The sequence below is a fragment of the Oncorhynchus gorbuscha genome, linkage group LG16 (genome assembly GCF_021184085.1).
Source record: "Oncorhynchus gorbuscha isolate QuinsamMale2020 ecotype Even-year linkage group LG16, OgorEven_v1.0, whole genome shotgun sequence".
NCBI lineage: Eukaryota > Metazoa > Chordata > Actinopteri > Salmoniformes > Salmonidae > Oncorhynchus > Oncorhynchus gorbuscha.
The window spans coordinates 60,788,872-60,811,832 of record NC_060188.1 but is presented as its reverse complement, the minus strand read 5'-3'; the positions used below and the strand labels follow the sequence as shown (position 1 = coordinate 60,811,832).

The 22,961-nt window shown below is 41.2% G+C and overlaps 1 protein-coding gene across 3 annotated transcripts in view; it reads left to right on the top strand.

Annotated features, from left to right (window-relative positions):
* Window positions 1–22,961, top strand: part of LOC124000342 (delta-sarcoglycan-like) — a 313,303-nt gene that overhangs the window by 234,352 nt on the left and 55,990 nt on the right. For all 3 annotated transcript variants that reach the window (XM_046306630.1, XM_046306631.1, XM_046306629.1), the window contains exon 2: window positions 1,309–1,494. In XM_046306630.1, the coding sequence (XP_046162586.1) occupies window positions 1,309–1,494 (186 nt within the window). The remainder of the gene's footprint in view (window positions 1–1,308; window positions 1,495–22,961) is intronic.

The window sequence follows — 22,961 nt, the reverse complement described above, 5'->3', positions numbered from 1 at the left end:
CTATATAGTCAGAGGAAGCTCTCATAGGGCAGTGCTCTGGTGGGCCTCCAAATGTCCATGTATTTTTCCTGGAGCATCAGTTTTTCCTTCTGTGCACCAGTCCCTTTATGGGTGTAAAATACCATGATTTAAACTGTAAGCTGCCTCAATTTTTCCAATCATTCTGTATGTGGGAGTTCTTCCCCATCTGGAATGTGTGGTGAGAGATGACGCTGTTGAGTTGTGTATGAGTTGACTCTGCGCTAACTCAGTGTGTAATACGACATGAGGTTTATGTGGCTGATGTACAGAAAGATGACACTCCAGGGGGTCACACAAAGTTATGATTTATTGATGGCCTCCAACAGGGCTATGGTTAATACTCCAACAGTGATGTTTTAGAGAAATACAGTACTGCTGTGTGTAGATCCTGTCTCTCACTGTCTGTTTGTTTCTGTACTGTGTATTGTGTACACACCACCTGGGGATGCTTACAACTGTATCCACATTCATTTTTGATATATCGCCAGCCCACCTGGTGAGAGTCACTGAAAGGAACCCTCTACCTCCTTTTGTAGATTGTGTGTTGCTCTTGTGTAGTACACTGGGGGTCCCCAGCCCTAGTTCTAGAGATCTACAGTGTCTGCAAGCCTTGGTTCGAGCCAGTACTAACACCCCATATTCAATTAATCAAGCTCTTAGTCTGTGTATGTACAGTTCTGCTCTAAACTCAAAGTTTACTTTGGAAAATGTAAGATTGATGCCAATCTGGAGATGTGCAATAAGTGGTAAACAAAACTTAATTGAATGTAATTGAGTATTTGGTCCTGTTTGAAATGCAACAGTAAAATAAAAAATTTTGCTGACTGGCTTTAGAGTTTTCACAGGGGCTGTCTCGTGTCATTTGTTTCAGCTTGCGGTGAATGTGTGTGGTTGTCAAATGTGATTGGCTTTGGTGTCGGAGCCAGCCACTCCTAGCATTGTAGACAATAAATTCTATTTTGTACAGAGTTATAAGGCTATAATTATGGTGCTTGAAGTGAACAATGTCTTCTCCCACTTTACAGGCAGACAATTAGAATCATCATTAATGGACACTATCAGCACATCAATGGTGCAGAGAGAGAGAGTAATGGAGATATACAAAGCTTATGAGACAATGAGTTCGGAATCAAACTAACTAAATTGTATTTTATTGTGCTCAAACTCAATGGCTGACTATGGCTTCAACAGTAGGGCCAGAATGTACGCTTTTGGGAGTGTGATAGTTTCAGAATACAACTGCTTTACTTTCAGGAAGTCACTTATCCTCTTCTTCTTCTCTTGCAGATGACCCAAGAACAGTGCACTCATAGGAACAATGTCCAGAGCTCAGAGAAACCACACGTGTACAAAGTGGGGATTTATGGCTGGCGGAAACGTTGCCTCTACTTCTTTGTGCTCCTGTTAATGATCCTGATCCTGGTCAACCTCGCTTTAACCATCTGGATACTAAAGGTCATGAACTTCACCATTGTAAGTCCTCCTCCTTACCTGCTTTTTACTTGGGACTTGCTTTTATGACTGTGCTCTAGGGGAATTGATTATTGTATTTGCTTAGAAGTGTACTGGAATAATAGGGTTTTTCTCCATGGGGGGCTATAATGACAGGCCAGTAATTACAAGCTGTGGCGTTTTAGCCCGCCGCCTTAATTTTCCCTCACAATGGTCGATCTGCTACGGTGTTAGTCCACGTAGCTAACTCCATGCTAGCGGTCTCTCTCCTCCCCTCCTCTCTCCTCCTCTCCTCCCCTCCTCTCGCCTTCTCTTTCTCCCTTTCTTCCATCCCTGCATGTTGTTAGTTTCCGAGTACCCCACTGTTCTTTTCTTCCTCTACCTGAGAGAGTTTAGTTGAGAGCAGGTTTAGTATTCAAGTGCAGCCGCCTCAAGGTGCCCGTCTGGAACCAATGACACTGTCACTTCCTGCACAGTAGAGAGGTGACATCAGCACAGGATAGGGGTGATATCAGCAAAGGAGAGTGGTGACACCAGGGCCATACACTACATTAGATTACACATGTGTACCATTCACCTCAATGCCATGTCATACAGTACTTAGCACTAGACTGTAGAGTTTGACATACATTTGCACTGTGTTTCTCTGAATATCTGGAGTGTTAGTCTGGAGCTCAAACCCTTTGAGCCATGTCGTTTGAGGCTGCTTTTTGCTAGATAATCCTCAGCGATGAGTCAGACACTCAAAGCAAGGCAGTTAACACACTGTTCCTAGGCCATCATTGAAAATAAGAATTTGTTCTTAACTGACTTGCCTAGTTAAATAAAGGTAAAATAAATAAAAAATACTCAAAGCAATTTGGATGTCTGGTGTGTCCGACTGCATAGTATGTTCTAGACGCTGAGTGGCTATATTAAGGGTCCTAACCTTTATCCAGATAGATCCAAGTGGGATGTGATATCATGGTGAAAGTGATCCAGCTAAATGCCTGCATAAACCTTAGATTTGACCATCATCCTTGTAGGGAAGAAACTATAGCCCCTTTAAAAGCTTCAAACATGGAAGATCAAATATCTATCTTCATTTTTGCCGAAGCTACATAAGTTCTACAGCCTATGAAACAGTCCACTGGCCCCCGGATAACCCCTAGAAAGGTGTTGCTTTCTCATGTTCCTTAGACGGCCTCAAGGACATAGATTGTATGGAGAGTGATTGAGGACAGGCCTGGAGATCCATGGATGCAGAAGAGCAGGTGTCTGCTTGTCAGATTTATGTTGCATTTAATTGCTCCGAAGCCCCACAGTACTGGATGACATGTCAAGGATGGGTTTGGATGAAATATTCAAAGTCTTGAGTTACAGTGAGACTGTGAAAATGAATGTGGAGAGGAGGTGGGTGTTGAAGGGACACACACACACACACACACACACACACACACACACACACACACACACACACACACACACACACACACACACACACACACACACACACACACACACACACACACACACACACACACACACACACACACACACACACACACACACACACACACACAGAGATATGGGAGAATGGTCACACACTCATATACACAGGCCTGCAGGGCAGATTCACAATTAACTATTGGGGAGGAAACAATAAGTGTCAGTTGAGAGACTGGAACTGGTTGTGTTTAAATGACAAAGTTGGTGAGGTCTCTGCTCCCCTTCAGGCTGTCATTTTACGTGTTTAGAAATTGCAATTCTGTGTCTTAAAAGGACAGCAAAGGAAGTAGCTAGCTGGAGTCAGAGTCCAGTGACAGAGCAGGCTTGATGCCAGACCAAACAGATTCAAACATTAGACCATGTCTCCTCAGACTCCCACTCTACCTCTGAGACCTAGTGCTTGTCTGCCAGCATTTAGAACTCCTCGTTGTGTTAAATGGGGATGTTCTAATGCAAGTGAAACTCTGGTCTAGACTGAGATAGATTAAGGTGTACTGTGCACTCCTTGCCAATGTAGCACAGAATGACAAAGTTAATGGGGAAACGGAGACAGATCTATTGGCAGTAGTCCTATCTGGGTTGCCCCGGTTAAATTCATCACATTGTACTGTTCTGGAGTGGATTCATAAGGCAAACTCCACTAACATCATGTGTCAGCAGTAATGGTAATTAGCAACACTGTCATTATTCCGGCTCTGCATGTAAAACCCACTCTCATACTGTTAAACCTTCCTCATTAAGAGCAGGAAGAGAGATAAATGGGGCATACCGATTCAGACTGTGTGCCCGAAGTCTAACCTTAAAGCATTGGTGCGTGTCAGAGACAGACGAGCCACGCAGGGTTAAAGGAACCTTGTCTTCTCACCAACCACCTCTGCTTGCTGCTGCTGCATTTTTAACTGTGGGCAGAAAGGTTACCCAGCATTTTGACCTGAGAGTTAGAGGTAGTCGTCCTATTCAAACACAAGCCTGGCTGCTCTGGGCTCCATGCCAGGTCACCCTGCTCTGCTTGCCCTGACTAGGATAGTCTGCTCTCTAATAAGGTGAGAGGGGAGCATAGGCGCCTCCCTGGAGCAGCTGCTCCAACCACACCTCCCAGCCATAGCCCTCTTTCTGGGGAGTGGATCACCACTCTGGGGAACCTAATCTAGGGCCCATGCAGGATGGAGCAGCAACAGGCCCAGTTAACGCTCCACAGGGCCAAAAGACAAGCCTTTCTTGTCTGGCCAGATACATGATGTATCATTCTCATCCCCTGTCCATTTAGCCATTCCCATGTTTTTGTGCCACCACCTCAACACCCATTTGATTAGCACAGCACTCTCTGATGAAAGATGGAGGAAATGGACAGAAACCCTGGCAAATTCACGATTCACCAGTACCACCCTTGACCTGAGAGTCAGAGGTAGTTCTCATTGTTCAGAAGTGAACTTTTCCTTTAATCCCCAGTACTTGACACCAGCCATTACCGAGTCATCGCCCATCTCTGTTTTTATTGGTGCTGCTGGTGCTCTCAGGCCTGGACTGAGCTAAGCGGGTCTGTCATATAAAGGGGCTGTGGAGCTTGTTTTTCTGTTTGTTTATGGTAGGTGGTGAGGGGCCAAGGAGGCAGTGCTAGATTTCTGCCAGACTGAAATGTTTAACATTTTCTATTAACCTCCGAGAGGCTGTTTAATATGTCAGTGGCAAATATTTTTTTTATCCCTCGTCTCGCTCCACTCTCCACAGTCATTCTCTCTGCTCTGTACTATCTACTATCTCTATCTCTCACATTCTCTATGATACATTTTCTCTCATCATGGTACACCACTGCAGTTTGTCTCTAAGCAGCAAGTCAGAATTATATATTATATTATTATACAACTCATCTTGTGTTGCTTTCACTGGCATCAGCAGAAATGTCTATGCATTACACTGTATAGTTTTGTTTGTAATATATGTGACTCACCACCTGGATTCGGTCTTACGTAGCAAAATTAGATTTTAAGTATTTTTACATTGGATAAAAGTAGAGACTTGGAGCAAGAAAATGATATATCATACACAACATTTTTGAGGAACAATGGGAAATTAATTCTACTTGGAAAGTTGATACACTTGTAAACTCACTTTTTAGAAAAGGGCCTTTGAATGTTTTGGTACCTATTAGAGCTCTCCTTTGTCTACAACCATTCATCATTGTTCACACCCTCATAAGCCAGTCCCACCCATCTCTATAAGGATTCACATGAGGTCATGTGCTAAAGATTAAAAGTGGTAGTAGCCTACAATAAGGAAAAATTCCAGGTAAACAGAAAATGTCCAGATAAAAATATTTAATAAATATTAGATGATGCTTACCCAGATACACTTGTCTAAATTGATGGGTCATGTGAAAGAAATGCTATAACCCCCAGCCACATCCACTGTTGGAAAAAGTACTAAATTGTCAAACTTGAGTAAAAGTATAAATAATTTCAAATTAAACCAGACGGCACTATTGTATTAAAAAAATGTTATAATTAACAAATAGCCAGGGGCACAATGTACGTTGTACTTTGTACACAATATACTTTCTCCAAAAAGTACAATCTTTGTCCCCATGTGCAGTTGCAAACCGTAGTCTGGCTTATTCATGGCAGTTTTGGAGCAGTGGCTTCTTCCTTGCTGAGCGGACTTTCAGGTTATGTCGATATAGGCCTCGTTTTACTGTGGATATACAGTGGGGCAAAAAAAGTATTTAGTCAGCCACTAATTGTGCAAGTTCTCCCACTTAAAAAGATGAGAGTGGTATCATAGGTACACTTAAACTATGACAGACAAAATGAGAAAAAAATCCAGAAAATCACATTGTAGGATTTTTAATGAATTTATTTGCAAATTATGGTGGAAAATAAGTATTTGGTACAAACAAGCAAGATTTCTGTCTCTCACAGACCTGTAACTTCTTCTTTAAGGGGCTCCTCTGTCATCCACTCGTTACCTGTATTAATGGCACCTGTTTGAACTTGTTATCAGTATAAAAGACACCTGTCTACAACCTCAAACAGTCACACTCCAAACTCCACCATGGCCAAGACCAAAGAGCTGTCAAAGGACACCAGAAACAAAATTGTACACCTGCACCAGGCTGGGAAGACTGAATCTGCAATAGGTAAGCAGCTTGGTTTGAAGAAATTAACTGTGGGAGCAATTATTAGGAAATGGAAGACATACAAGACCACCGATAATCCCCCTCTATCTGGGGCTCCACGCAAGATCTCACCCCGTGGGGTCAAAATGATCACAAGAACGGTGAGCAAAAATCCCAGAACCACACGTGGGGACCTAGTGAATGACCTGCAGAGAGCTGGGACCAAAGTAACAAAGCCTACTATCAGTAACACAATACGCCGCCAGGGACTCAAATCCTGCAGTGCCAGACTTGTCCCCCTGCTTAAGCCAGTACATGTCCAGGTCCGTCTGAAGTTTGCTAGAGAGCATTTGGATGATCCAGAAGAAGATTGGGAGAATGTCATATGGTCAGATGAAACCAAAAAAAATATTTTTGGTAAAAACTCAAATCGTTGTGTTTGGAGGACAAAGAATGCTGAGTTGCATCCAAAGAACACCATACCTACTGTGAAGCATGGGGGTGGAAGCATCATACTTTGGGGCTATTTTTCTGCAAAGGGACCAGGATGACTGATCCATGTATAGGAAAGAATGAATCGGGCCATGTATCGTGAGATTTTAAGTAAAAACCTCCAATGCAAGGGCATTGAAGATGAAATGTGACTGGGTCTTTCAGCATAACAATGATCCCAAACACACCGCCCGGGCAATGAAGGAGTGGCTTCGTAAGAAGCATTTTAAGGTCCTGGTGTGGCCTAGCCAGTATCCAGATCTCAACCCCAGAGAAAATCTTTGGAGGGAGTTGAAAGTCGGTGTTGCCCAGCAACAGCCCCAAAACATCACTGCTCTAGAGGAGATCTGCATGGAGGATTGGGAAAAAATACCAGCAACAGTAGTCTACCAGCACCTTGTGAAGACTTACAGAAAACGTTTGACCTCTGTCATTGCCAACAAAGGGTATATAACAAAGTATTGAGATAAACTTTTGTTATTGACCAAATACTTATTTTCCACCATAATTTGCAAATAAATTCATTAAAAATCCTGTCATTTTCTGGATTTTTTTTCTCATTTTGTCTGTCATAGTTGAAGTGTACCTATGATGAAAATTACAGGCCTCTCATCTTTTTAAGTGAGAGAACTTGCACAAATGGTGGCTGACTAAATACTTTTTTTCCCCACTGTAGATACTTTTGTACCCATTTGCTCCAGAATCTTCACAAGGTACTTTGCTGTTGTTCTGGAATTGATTTGCACTTTTCTCACCAAAGTACGTTCATCTCTAGGAGACAGAACGCATCTCCTTCCTGAGCGCTATGACGGCTGCGTGGTCCCATGGTGTTTGTACAGATTAACGTGGTGCCTTCAGGCGTTTTGAAATTGCTCCCTTGGTTGAACCAGACTTGTGGAGGTCTACAATTATTTTCTGAGGTCTTGGTTGATTTCTTTTGATTTACCCATGATGTCTAGCAGAGGCACTGAATTTGAAGGTAGGCCTTGAAATACAGCCACAGGTACACCTCCAATTGACTCAAATGATGTCAATTGGCCTATCAGAAGCTTCTAAAGCCATGATATCATTTTCTGGGTTTTTCCAAGCTGTTTAAAGGCACAGTCGACTTAGTGTATGTAAACTTCTGACCTGGAATTGTGAGACAATGAATTATAAGTGAAATATTCTGTCTGTAAACAATTGTTGGAAAAATGACTTGTGTCATGCACAAAGTAGATGTCCTAACTGACTCCAGAACTATAGTTTGTTAACACTAAATTTGTTTAGTGGTTGAGAAACGAGTTCTAATGACTCCAACCTAAGTGTATGTAAACTTCTGACTTCAACTGTAGTTATCAAAAGTAAACCATTTCAACTTCCTTATATTAAGAAAACCAGACAGCACAATTGTATTATCTTTTATTGATGGATAGCCAACACAGACATAATTTTCAAACAAAGCATTTGTGTTAAGTGAGTCTGCCAGATCAGAGGCAGTATGGATGTCCAGGAATGTTCTCTTGAGAAGTGTTTCAAATTGACAATTTTCCTGTCAAAATGTAACAAGTACTTTTGTTGTCAAGGATAACGTATGGAGTAAAAAGTACATTTATTTTCTTTACAAATGTAGTGAAGTGAAAGTTGACAAATATACATAGTAATGTACAGATACCACAAAACACTACTTAAGTACTTTAAAGTATTTTTACTTAAGTACTTTACACCACTGCCCAAATGCCTTCACACCAGGACATTAACATACTTTATATACTGTTACACTTATCACATAGTATTCCATACATAAGTGAAGGTCATGCAACCCGAGTTGAAACCTGAGTGAGATGCACATGTACAGTACATAAACAAATGCATTCGCAATATATTTAAGTGGTGGAGACTTGATATGGTCACATGATAATTTTATGGTCACAAAATCATGTTACGACCAAACATATGAATATTCTGCTAAGTTGCGAAGTGGATGGTCTCTACAGAAGGTGTAAACGGTACAGCCAAATGGTTACTTGCATAGTAGCAATATCAGAAATAGATAGGGTTTTATATAAATAAAATATACAGTACGTATAAGAAGAATAACGATAGTGATAGACGAGGTAGTTATATGCATACAATCAGGGGTAAAGTGGCTGAGCAGCAGGATAAAAAAAAATAGCAGCAACATATGGCGTGTGTGTTGGGAGAGAGTCATGTGAATAGAGGCACTGCAGATAGTGCTGTTGACTGGCTCGTCCAAACCATGCATGAACAAGTGAATCTATATTCGGAGAGTCTGTTTCTGTGCTGCCCTTGACTTTGGTGCAGGGCACGTGATGTCCATAGCCTCTTCGTCACGAAACTCCCTTATCTTGTCAAAAAGATAGTTTGTCTAGCTGTGTCCAGTCCAGGTGGTGCTTTTACAGGCAGACAATCTATGGGAGTAAGGATGTCAGCGTTGCGCAGCAGCTGAAACCTGGTCCTGACAGTCCGAACACTCCTTGGAAACAACACCAGGAGTATTGACGCTGTGAAACAGGGAATAACAAAAAATCAGAAGACATTACAACCCTGCACAACATCAATTCACCTCCCAAGTTTAGATAAGAATAACCTCATAAAAATAACATTATTTTTACCTGACCCCTGTACTTCACAACACCACCAATCTCAGACAAAGTGTTTACTCTGGTATTGCTGAAGCGTTGCTTGATGAGGCCAAAGCACAAGTCAGGGACGAACTTGGTGCGGCCTGTGATCTGGAAGTGAAGGTTCAGATTTTGGATGAACCACCAGGCACTATACCAGAGTACAAACTTGTTTTGGCCACTGCAGTTATCACAACTCAGGTCCACACGAGTTTTCCCAACTCCGTAGTTGGTGAAGAAATGGTTCATATAGATAATGACTGTGCTGTTTCATCTTTTGTTTAGACATGTCACGTTAATGTTAGCTAGAAAAATGTACTATAATCCCAATCCACAGAGTAACGTTACTAGCAATACAAACCAATTGTCATAACAAGATAAAGTTAACCAAATAACGTTAGGCTCATTGTTAGTTAGCAGCCATCGAACTCCAACTGGCTAGCTAAAAGAGAAGCTTTATTTAGCTTGCAATTAAATCAACTTTCGGACAAAATTAGAAACGTATAATATATGAATCTGTAGCTAGATTCTTACCTGTATGGAAGAGAGCTTCATGGCCGACTGCAACCCCTTTTATAAGACATCTTGTGTTGTATCCGTTTAGTTTGCATAACTTGTTTGGCCCGTTGTTCCACTGATTTCAAAACGTGTTATGAAATGAGAGTCAGCATTGCATGGCACGATCTTTGTCTAGAAAGTAGTCCAGAATGTAGTCCATCACAACTTTTTCCCACTGACCTTTGTCGATAGCGCCTGATAAATTCAGGGCAGCAATTTTATTGAGAGCAGCAGCATCATACTGTATTTGCAGTTCTCCATGGCTAACCTAATATCTTTCCCAAAACAAATGCAGTAGATATGATTATTTATGCATGACGAGCAGCTCAATTTATAGACACAAGATGCAACACCGACCAATCCAAACTCATCTCTCGGCATGTCCACTCATTATCTCAGCCAATAATGGCTAGCGGGAAGGTTGCTACCTTTTTCTATGGCTAAACCAACTATGCTCATAATTTAATTTAACAATTTTATTCGTACAGTATTTACAGATTTGATATTAAGTCACATGAAAGTTTACATGTTCAAGAAGACATTTCTGCCACAAAAAAAACACATTTTGATTAAAAAAAGAAATCCGTTCAAAAGGCTCTCCTGTGAAGTTGTGACTTTCAACATATGCCTAGTTTCCTGAATCGGACCACATATCTGTAATTACACATACAACAAGCTGGAAGGCCACGTTTGTCATCATGTTGGTTTACCTGACAAATACACAGACATATGATTATTTGGTACTCTGGTCCTCATAATCAAAATCAACTACAGCATGACAGACCTGGCAATATTTGTCTCCACAGTAAGATCATAGGTTCAACTTATAGATGGTTCATGAGACCTAGGAAATGAAAAGTGTTGAGTAAATTCAACCCATTCATTTTTCTGCTAAATAATTTCTGTCAATTATTTTTCTTCAATATTTGAGGTTCATCAGCCACCATGGTAAATTGAACAAACAATATTGTTTTCTCTCTTAATTTTGTTTATTTGTACACATAATAAATAATTTAAACTGTGTGGTGATAGACATATATTGCAGCAGCTGCACACACAATGAGGAAAAATAACATTGATGAGCTTTGATTGTCTGACTCCCCTTAGGGTTTAAATGAGTTATGCTAAAAGCCTCTTCCCTTTCCATCCCTGTACCAACTGGATAGTTGTTTTTCCATACAGAGAGGCCTCTGTCTTACATGAATTGGCCCACGTTGAATCTAAACAGCCCATTCTCTCCCAGGCAGCCTCCAGATTGCTGGATTCACTGCCTGTTTAATTCCCAGTCTGTTGATGATGTGCGGCCTACTGGCTGGCTGGCTCTCACTCTGGACAATTAAGTCTCACTACACATAAACAGCATGGAAAGGTCAGAGACAGAGAGCATGGAGAAACATGCCAGCTTGTTTCTCCACCTTTCCAATGTAATTCATTTACAAAATGAAGAGCAGAATGGAGAATGTGCTGGAATTGGATTTTGTTTGGAAGTGTGGGGAATCAGCCTGGCTTCAAAGATTAGATGTAACATAGTAAAAGTACATTTGTGGCACTTAAATTGGAATGGAATGTTACATTTGGTACGGTTACAGAAGGTTACTCAAGCCAAAAACAATGGAGGTGTGAGGGATCAGCCTGGCCTCAAAGACGTAACATAGTAAATGTACATCTGTAACACTCAAATTAGTATGATATGTTACATTTGGTACGGTTACATAAGACAGAAGGTTATTTAAACTAAAAACAGAAGGAGGGAGGCTGGTCGGAGAGGATGGATGGGCTCAAACCCTAGATGTAACATAGTAAACATAAATCTGTTACACTCAAATTAGTATGTGTCCTTCTGTAGCTCAGTTGGTAGAGCATGGCGCTTGTAACGCCAGGGTAGTGGGTTTGATCCCCGGGACCTCCCATACGTAGAATGTATGCACACATGACTGTAAGTCGCTTTGGATAAAAGCGTCTGCTAAATGGCATATATTAGTATGATATGTTATGCTTGGTAAGGTTAGCTAAGGCAAAAACAAAAGGAGTTGTGAGTAATCTGCCTGGCTTCAAAGACTAGATGTAAAATAGTAACATAGTTACAAAGGAGGGAGGCTAGTCATGGAGGATGGATGAGTGTATAATGCGAACGTCTAGCAACCCAAAGGTTGCGTGTTTGAATCCCATCACGTACAACATTAGCTTTTTAGCTACTTTGAAACTACTTAGCATGTTAGCTAACCCTTCACCCAAACTTAACCCCTAACCCTAACTCCTAACCTTAACCCTGAGTTTAACTATAACCTTAACTCCGAACCCTTACCTTAACCCATAACCTGAACTCCTACCTCTAACGCCTAGTTAACGTTAGCCACAACAAATTGAAATTCTTAACATATCATACAAATTGTAATTCGTGACATATCATACGAAAATAAATGGACATCCACAAATGAATACATACTGTACCATATGAAATGTAACATATCATAGTAAAGATACGTATGTTACGTCTACATCGTCCTTGGTTTCTCTTCGAAAATACCTAAGTGTGCATAACACAATTTGTTTATTTAGAGTGGAATTTTATTCTATTGATCAAGTTGTGGTTTGTACCACTAGATTATATTATATAACAAGGCATGGGAAGAGAGGGAAGTCAGTGTCTCTTTGAAATGGAGATCAAAGACACTAGTGGTCTATCCCTGGGGATTGTACTACAGTGATGCCCCTGGAGTAGCCGCTGGTTGGGAAAGTATCAGGACATTTCTATACACTTAGTGCTATTGTCCCTCTGGACTACACATGGTTAGCTCTGGTCCTCTGTGCCCTGAGTGTCTGTCTGCTGGTTTGCTGATTTCCCCTCTGTTGGCACCAGTGGTGTAAAGTACTTAAGTAAAAATACTTTAAAGTACTACTTAAGTCGTTTTGGGGGGTATCTGTACAATACTTTACTATTTGTATTTTTGACATCTTTTACTTTTACCTCACTACATTTCCGATGAAAATATTGTACTTTTTACATTTTCCCTAAGACCCAAAAGTACTCGTTACATTTTGAATACTTAGCAGGACAGGAAAATGGTCCAATTCACACACTCATCAAGAGAACATCCCTGGTCATCCCTACTGCCTCTGATCTGGCGGACTCACTAAACACAAATGCTTCGTTTGTAAATGATGTCTGAGTGTTGGAGTGTGCCTCTGGCTTTTCGTATAAAAAATATAAAAAATAAAAAACAAATGTTACCAGCATTTATATCCAGCCAACCTTATATGTCATTCTAGTCAAGGTTTTTGGTTATTACTGCACTCTACATTCAGGGTGGTAGTAGATATGATTGAGGTTATTCTAAATTTAAAAAACATGATAGCAGTTATTATTATTTTTCTACCTAATGCTGCACTTTGCCTCAATGCCAAACACTTGCTCTTTGCAGACTTTCTCAGATAGACACTTTTCCCCAATTGATCTGAAGTAAATAGCAATACTGGCATTCACAGATGAGAGTGATGTTACTTGTCATTATTTCTTGCCTTGCAGGCCATTCTCTCTCTTTAAGATCACTGCAGGGGCTCTGAGAAAACAAGATGTGCAGATCATTGACAAATCTACATGTTTTCAAGACAAGGGAAATCTATTTCAGATCTTCTGTCTATCCCCTTTCTCTCCTTCTCTCTCCCTCTGTGTCTTTCTATCTGATGATGGGATTCACTTTTTGATAACACAGTATTTGCTATTAACATAATAATAATAATAATAATAATAATACAATAACGTAAAAAATAGACATGAATATATTTTAGACTTAAAAATACTCATCCAATTTAGTTTTAAACAGCCTTGACAATATTGTAGATTCCCAGTGAATGTCCAGGATGCCACTTCTGATGTGGCATAGCCTGAAGGTTATGGTTTTTCATGGGGAAAAAATAACCAAAATGTAGAGATCAAAACGTAGACAGGAGATAACTCTGACAACTTGTCCCAGTATATAGGGCTGACTCGCTATCTTCGGGGATGGGAGATAACATTGGGGGAATGCAGGACTATTCAACGTACTACCTCAACGAACTAGTCAAAATGAAAAGCTTTAGAATCTCAGGCATACATTGTTTTATTCAATTGACTCTACTCACTCTTATTCATACTGTACAGAATAGACTAAAAACAATCCTACTGTATAGGATGTTTAAAAAATAAAACTTTGCAGTCTGTGACCCGTTTTCTACCATATGGCGCCACACAATTACCCCTGGGGAACGATGAATAACTAAGCAGTTACACAGATTAAAATTCCTCTACAGAGTCTCTGTTTGGATGGGGATGGTGTATAATAGTGGAAATGCAAGACATCTCTCATGTGATATCAACATTAGAGCCAGGATAAAGGAGTGTTGACAGGCCTGAGTCTCTAACTCAACTTGATCAGGGGAGAGAGGAAGGATTGCAATTGGTTTCCAATCCCCCAAGAGAGAGAGAGAGAGAGAGAGAGAGAGAGAGAGAGAGAGAGAGAGAGAGAGAGAGAGAGAGAGAGAGAGAGAGAGAGAGAGAGAGAGAGAGAGAGAGAGAGAGAGAGAGAGAGAGAGAGAGAGAGAGAGAGACCTACTGTACACACCTTGTACTACACCATCCCCCAAAGCACCGCCACAACGAGTTATATTTTACTGCAAAGGCTACAGCAGAAGTGAACTCCTTTGTTGGCAACTCTCATCCGTGTGTGCGTGATTGGCTGAGGAACGCCAGCTGGCTGGTGGCGCCATGGGGAAGTGAAGGCTGTCATATTTCTCCATGGGAAAAACTAGTTTTAACCTGTCTGAAGGCTCTTATATATTGGTTCACTTATGAAGTTAAAATACACTTGTTTATTAGGCAGAATATTGAATAAAATGCTCTGCATTCGTTGCCTTCCTTTTAGATAAAGCTCTGCCTTATCTCAGGTCACTGGTCACTATAAGAACACCCACCCGTAGCACATGCTCCAGCAGGTATATCTCACTGGTCATCAACACCTTCTTTGGCCGCCTTTCCTTCCAGTTCTTTGCTGCCAATGACTGGAAAGAATTGCAAAAATTGCTGAAGTTAGAGACTTATATCTCCCTCACTAACTTTAAGCATCAGCTATCTGAGCAGCTCACCGATCGCTGCAGCTGTACACAGACCTTTGGTGAATAGCCAATCCAACTACCTACCTCATCCCCATATTGTTTTTATTACATTTTTTTGCTCTTTTGCACACCAGTATTTCTACTTGCACATCATGATCTTCACATCTATCACTCCAGTGTTAATTTGCTAAATTGTAATTACTTCGATACTATGCCTATTTATTGCCTTACCTCCTTACTTCATTTGCACACACTGTATATAGATTTTTCTACTGTTATTGACTGTACTTTTGTTTATTCCATGTGTAACTCTGTGTTGTTTTTTGTCGCACTGCTTTGCTTTATCTTGGCCAGGTCGCAGTTGTAAATGAGAACATTTATCAACTGGCCTACCTGGTTAAATAAAGGTGAAATCAAATACAATACAGAATAAATAAAACAGGATTGGGGCGAATAACTTAAATCTAATTCATAAGTCTACCTATATATTCATTAATACACAGCAAAGTTATTTCAATCTTGTAATAATGAATGTTCTTTCAATTTGCTCTATAAAATCTATTTATCAATATAATGAAACTAGGCACATTATATTTCCTTGAATAAACCTAGCCTACTCAAACGTCATAATTGGCTTTAGCAAGGGCTGTACAAATTCAGAAATTTTCAGCATAGTCGTGATGAGTTTTTAGGATAGGCTAATTATTAGATATTCTGCCCAGCTGTTTGTCTGCAGCATACTAAATATTTCCAGAGATTTGAGGAATATTAGTGATCAGCACCAATAGCCTATGTAAAGTCTGTATCAATAGGCTTCCAGTTGTATTCTAAAATACATAAGGAAATATGACGGACATGCGCTGCACATAGGAAAGTGTCCAGACAACTATGAGCTGATTGACCAGTAGGCTAGGTCTGATCTGATCTAGTCTAATCAATTATCTGAATACAAAACCGTGCAGTAATATCTAACAAGTAAATCTAACAATTTCACAACAACTACCATATACACACAAGTGTAAAGGAATGAATACGAATATGTACATATAAATATATGGATGAGCGATGGCCGAATGGCATAGACAAGATGCAGTAGAAAGTATAGTACAGTATATACATATGTATATATGTTTACATACTCTACATAGTAATGTAGGGTATGTAAACATGATATAAAGTGGCATTGTTTAAAGTGACTAGTGATACATTTATTACATCCAATTTTAAATTATTAAAGTGGCTAGAGATTTGACTCAGTATGTTGGCAACAGCCACTCAATGTTAGTGATGGCTGTTTAACAGTCTGATGGCCTTGAGATAGAAGCTACAGTGCCTTGCGAAAGTATTCTGCCCCTATAACAGCGTTCTTCGTTTGTGGAAAGAGAGTCGGACCGAAATGCAGCGTAGTGGTTACTCATATCTTTAATGAAGAGATCGTGATACATGAAATAACTTATAAATATACGAAAAACAACAAACGGAACGTGAAACATAATTACAGCCTATCTGGTGAAACTACACAGAGACAGGAACAATCACTCACGAAATACAAAGCGAAACCAGGCTACCTAAATACGGTTCCCAATCAGAGACAACGAGAATCACCTGACTCTGATTGAGAACTGCCTCAGGCAGCCAAGCCTATACAACACCCCTAATCAGCCGCGATCCCAAATACTACAAACTCCAATACGAAAATACAATAACATAAACCCATGTCACACCCTGGCCTGACCAAATATATAACGAAAACACAAAATACAATATCCCAAGGCGTGACAGCCCCTTGAACTTTGCAACCGTTTGCCACATTTCAGGCTTCAAACATAAAGATATAAAACTGTCTAATTTTGTGAAGAATCAACAACAAGTGGGACACAATCATGAAGTTGAATGACATTTATTGGATATTTAAAACTTTTTTAACAAATCAAAAACTGAAAAATTGGGCGTGCAAAATTATTCAGCCCCTTTACTTTCAGTGCAGCAAACTCTCTCCAGAAGTTCAGTGAGGATCTCTGAATGATCCAATGTTGACCTAAATGACTAATGATGATGAATACAATCCACCTGTGTGTAATCAAGTCTCCGTATAAATGCACCTGCACTGTGATAGTCTCAGAGGTCCGTTAAAAGCGCAGAGAGCATCATGAAGAACAAGGAACACACCAGGCAGGTCCAAGATACTGTTGTGATGAAGTTTAAAGCCGGATTTGGATACAAAAATATTTCCCAAGCTTTAAACATCCCAAGGTGCACTGTGCAAGTGATAATATTGAAATGGAAGGGGTATCAGACCACTGCAAATCTACCAAGACCTGGCCGTCCCTCTAAACTTTCAGCTCATACAAGGAGAAGACTGATCAGAGATGCAGCCAAGAGGCCCATGATCACTCTGGATGAACTGCAGAGATCTACAGCTGAGGTGGGAGACTCTGTCCATAGGACAACAATCAGTCGTATATTGCACAAATCTGGCCTTTATGGAAGAGTGGCAAGAAGAAAGCCATTTCTCAAAGATATCCATAAAAAGTGTTGTTTAAAGTTTGCCACAAGCCACCTGGGAGACACACCAAACATGTGGAAGAAGGTGCTCTGGTCAGATGAAACCAAAATTGAACTTTTTGGCAACAATGCAAAACGTTATGTTTGGCGTAAAAGCAACACAGCTATCACCCTGAACACACCATCCCCACTGTCAAACATGTTGGTGGCAGCATCATGGTTTGTGCCTGCTTTTCTTCAGCAGGGACAGGGAAGATGGTTAAAATTGATGGGAAGATGGATGGAGCCAAATACAGGACCATTCTGGAAGAACCTGATGGAGTCTGCAAAAGACCTGAGACTGGGATGGAGATTTGTCTTCCAACAAGACAATGATCCAAAACATAAAGCAAAATCTACAATGGAATGGTTCAAAAATAAACATATCCAGGTGTTAGAATGGCCAAGTCAAAGTCCAGACCTGAATCCAATCGAGAATCTGTGGAAAGAACTGAAAACTGCTGTTCACAAATGCTCTCCATCCAACCTCACTGAGCTCGAGCTGTTTTGCAAGGAGGAATGGGAAAAAAAATTTGGTCTCTCGATGTGCAAAACTGATAAAGACATACCCCAAGCGACTTACAGCTGTAATCGCAGCAAAAGGTGGCGCTACAAAGTATTAACTTAAGGGGGCTGAATAATTTTGCACGATCAATTTTTCAGTTTTTGATCTGTTAAATGTCGTTCCACTTTATGATTGTGTACCACTTGTTGATTCTTCACAAAAAAATACAGTTTTATATCTTTATGTTTGAAGCCTGAAATGTGGCAAAAGGTCGCAAAGTTCAAGGGGGCCGAATACTTTCGCAAGGCACTGTACTTTTCAGTCTCTCGGTCCCAGCTTTGATGTACCTGTACTGATCTCGCCATCTGGATGATAGCGGGGTGAACAGGCAGTGGCTCGGGTGGTTGTTGTCCTTGATGATCTTTTTGGCTTTCCTGTGACATCGGGAGGTGTATGTGTCCTGGAGGGCAGGTACTTTGCCCCCGGTGATGCGTTGTGCAGACCTCACTACCCTCTGGAGAGCCTTACGGTTGTGGATGAAGCTGTTGCCGTACTAGGCGGTGATACAGCCCGGCATCTGTAAAAGTGGATGAGTGTTTTCAGTGACAAGACACATTTCTTCAGCCTCCTGAGGTTGAAGAGGCGCTTCTGCGCCTTCTTCACCACGCTGTCAGTGTGGGTCGACCATTTCAGTTTGTCCGTGATTTGTACACTGAGGAACTTTCCACCTTCTCCACTACTGTCCCGGCGATGTGGATAGGGGGGGTGCTCCCTCTGTTGTATCCTGAAGTCCACGATCATCTCCTTTGTTTTGTTGACGTTGACTGTGAGGTTGTTTCCTGACAACACACTCCGAGGGCCCTCACCTCCTCCCTATAGGCTGTCTCGTCATTGTTGGTAATTGTTATGGATACCAGTATCCTGTGTGTGTATCCTGTGTGTGTGTGTTTCTTTTCTCTCCTTCTCCCCTCACAGGTGAAAATCATCACTCCCCAATCAGTCACCAATAATCAATCAGAAGACACACCTCCTCCTGTTTCCTACCCTATCACAGTTCCTATCACCCTCCTTTCCCTTGGTTTAAAAACCCTGTCAGTTGTTTGCTCTAGAGCTCAATCTCTCTGTAAATGCCATGTCTGTTGATCTCTCTGTTGCACTCTCTTTATGTATTGAGCTATATTTTGTTTGAGCACCTCCATATCACTTTGTCCTCACCTGTGAGTATTGTTTTTGATTATGGTGTTTGTTTTCTGGTGGGAAAAGGGGGAACCAAGACAAGTCGCCCATGGGCATACACTACCCGTAGGTAGACTTTGTTAAATACACTAGTTAGAACTGGGCGGACCACCCACTGTATTTTTGGTTAGTTAGTTAGCTGGTGTTGAAATAGGCTAGTCTAGTTTAGGGGTGTTTTTGAATACTTATTTCTTTCCTTGGGTCCAGCTCAGCCTCTTCTCCTGCTCCCCCATTACCGTGTGTTTTACAATCAACCTTGAGTTTGATGGTAGATTTCAGTTGTCGTGGTTATTTCGTTCTCACTTTTACTTTGTCACTATTATAAATTGCATGAGTTATGTTACGGGTCTCATTACCATCCCCCCTAGACTGTCGGGCCAAAAGGGATTCGTAACAGTAATCAAGCCTACCACTGTAGTGTCGTCTACAGGGACTCCAATCCCTTTAATCATAGAGGCTATTGTTACAATGTTTCCATTTATTTTGGCAGTCTATTTTGAATTGGAACACACAAATGTTGGCCTTTTACCAGATCCCAAAATCTTAGCATAAACTGTTTACTTTCATAAATTCGATAGCCTACGCTATACTATAATATTTTGCCCATATTAACAAATGTATTTTAGGCCATAGCCTAAAGAACAGCTACATGATTTAATGAAAAGCAGCAAATAAACACAGCATTATTTCACATTCTTTAATGAAAGACTCATAAATAGGCTACAGCTCGCTTCAGTTTTCTTGCCAAATAGGCCTACAAGGAAACTCAATGTATCTCAACAATGTAGTAGAGCAGCATAGTACATTCCACAAAAAAATGTACACAAATACACGTAAGCCTGAACACTCTTCTACACAGCTCTAGTTAATCATAGGTAGCGTTATACAGGTCAACTCCAATCAATTAAAACATTATCTCTAGAGTTGCAGGGCCGTGTTCGAGTCCGGAGGGAACATACATTGCCATTGACACTTCCCTGCTAAAATAGACAGGACAATATATACAGCACTATTGGCTATAGCTTTCATAACTAGATCCAAGGACAGTGCAAAATAGCACAGCTCAATAGAAACATACAGCAGGTTCTTCTGTAAAATATCTCAAGAAAATTGCCTGTTTTTCAGTCTTAGACAGAGGATGACAAAGAGAGAATACTTTTTTTTACTGGGGGAGGCACCATAGCAGTCATATTGAAAAGGAGCACAGAGTGAATAAGAGGCTTGCCTTTGTCCAGTGTCTCTGCAGTAGGGGAGTAAAAAGCCTTCCCCACTCTGCTGTGGCAGAATCTATTAAGACCTTGAAGCCAGCACTTCCCTTTGATGTTGTGCCTTGAAAACAAGGCTATTCAATCTCCCTGCTCAGAGTCAATAAAGCCCTGGTGTCGTAAATTTGTACATGCAGGTTGTTATGGAATCCTGATCTAGTGGCATGGATCTGGGGGAGATGCTAGAAGGCTATGAAAAATACCTAATTTGAAGTGTCTCGGTGTGCAAACAGAGAGTGACGGGGAATGCTGCAGAGGCACTTTAGTTTTTGCGGTCGTCTTGGAGGGAAACAAAGTTGGTGGTGGTGGACAGTCAACTTCCCTCTGCTTGAGCAGTTCGGTCAGGTCAATTCCAGGACATTGCGTTTCATCATCAGCCCAGTCAATCAATGTCCAAACTGTGTCTCTTCAATTCGGAGAGTGCACAGTCACAAAGTCATGGCTTGAGCGTGACAATCACTGCCTCTTCCTAGAAGCTCTTTCAGCCTCCCTCATGTCCACCTGAAAAAAAAAAAATAATAATAATAATAATAACTGTTTACAATTAGCGGTGAGAGATGAGAAATTAAGAGGTGATAATTGCACTTTTTGGTCTTGTTTCATGAGCCATCCATTACGGGGAGGGGGCTCTAGTGTGTTCTGGCACAGCATATCAATCACTGTCATGGCACATCTTGATTCAGCACTCCTATAGGCGGCTCAGGGTTGTATTGTACAGCCCGAATGAATATGAAGTTAATAGGAAATCTATAGCAGCTGACTGACAGTGAATCCCCCTCTCTTAAATCAGGGTCAAACTCAGATGGAGTGGTGTGCACACTTTGCCAGGTTAATTCAATGGGACAGATATCTCTCTCTCTCATCCCTCTCTTTTTCTTTCTGTGTCTCGCTCCTCTTCTTTCCCATCTCACTTTCTTTCCCTCTCTATTGTGTCTGTCTCCATTGTCTCTTTCCCTCTCTCTCCATCTCCCTCTTTCTCCATCTCCCTCTTTCTCTATCTGCTCCTATCTTTCGCTCTCACTCTCTCTTACTCTCCTCCTCAAAGCCAAAATACTCTTGATGGATGACGTGGTGTTGGCTTCTCTTTGCTTTGAAGGCCTCGATCAGTAGATGTGGTATTTGGATGCTGCATAGAGCAATCTGAAAGGCAATTCCACTATATATTGTATATTTATGTACAGTTGAAGTCGGAAGTTTACATACACCTTAGCCAAGTACATTTAAACTCAGTTTTCACAATTCCTGACATTTAATCTGCTAAATGACTTAAATGACATTTAATCCTAGTAAAATTTCCCTGCCTTAGGTCAGCTAGGATCACCTCTTTATTTTAAGAATCTGAAATATCAGAAGAATAGTTGAGAGACTATTCAGCTTTTATTTCACATTCCAAGTTTACATATATACACTCAAATAGTATTTGGTTGCATTGCCTTTAAATTGTTTAACTTGGGTCAAACGTTTCGGGAGACTTCCACAAGCTTCCTACAATAAGTTGGGTGAATTTTGGCCCATTCCTCCTGACAGAGCTGGTGTAACTGAGTCAGGTTTGTAGCCCTCCTTGCTCTCAAGTGCTTTGTCAGTTCTGCCCACATTTTCTATAGGATTGAGGTCAGGGATTTGTGATGGCCACTCCAATCCTTGACTTTGTTGTCCTTAAGCAATTTTGCCACAACTTTGGAAGTATGCTTGGGGTCATTGTCCATTTGTCCAATTGCTCCCAAGAATGAATCAGACTTGTGGAGGTCTAGAAGTTTTTTTCTGAGGTCTTGGTTGATTTCTTTTGATTTTCCCATGATGTCAAGCAAAGAGAGACTGAAATACACTAAAATAACACATCCTAGATCTGAATTAATTAATTAAATATTCTTATTAAATACTTTACATAGTTGAATGTGCTGACAACAAAATCACACAAATTATCAATGGAACTCAAATTGATCAACCCATGGAGGTCTGGATTTGGAGTCACACTCAAAATTAAAGTGGAAAACCACACTACAGGCTGATCCAACTTTGATGTAATGTCCTTAAAACAAGTCAAAATGAGATCCAGTAGTGTGGCCTCCACGTGCCTGTATGACCTCCCTACAATGCCTGGGCATGCTCCTGATGAGGTGGCGGATGGTCTCCTGAGGGAACTCCTCCAGACCTGGACTAAAGCATCCGTCAACTCCTTGACAGTCTGTGGTGCAATGTGGCATTGGTGGATGAAGCGAGACATGATGTCTCAGATGTGCTCAATTGGATTCAGGTCTGGGGAACGGGCGGGCCAGTCCATAGCATCAATGCCTTCCTCTTGCAGGAACTGCTGACACACTCCAGCCACATGAGGTCTAGCATTGTCTTGCATTAGGAGGAACCCAGGGCCAACCGCACCAGCATATGGTCTCACAAGGGGTCTGAGGATCTCATCTCGGTACCTAATGGCAGTCAGGCTACCTCTGGCGAGTATATGGAGGGCTGTGCGCCCCCCCAAAGAAACATCACCCCTCACCATGACTGACCCACCGCCAAACCGGTCGTGCTGGAGGATGTTGCAGGCAGCAGAACATTCTCCACGGCGACTCCAG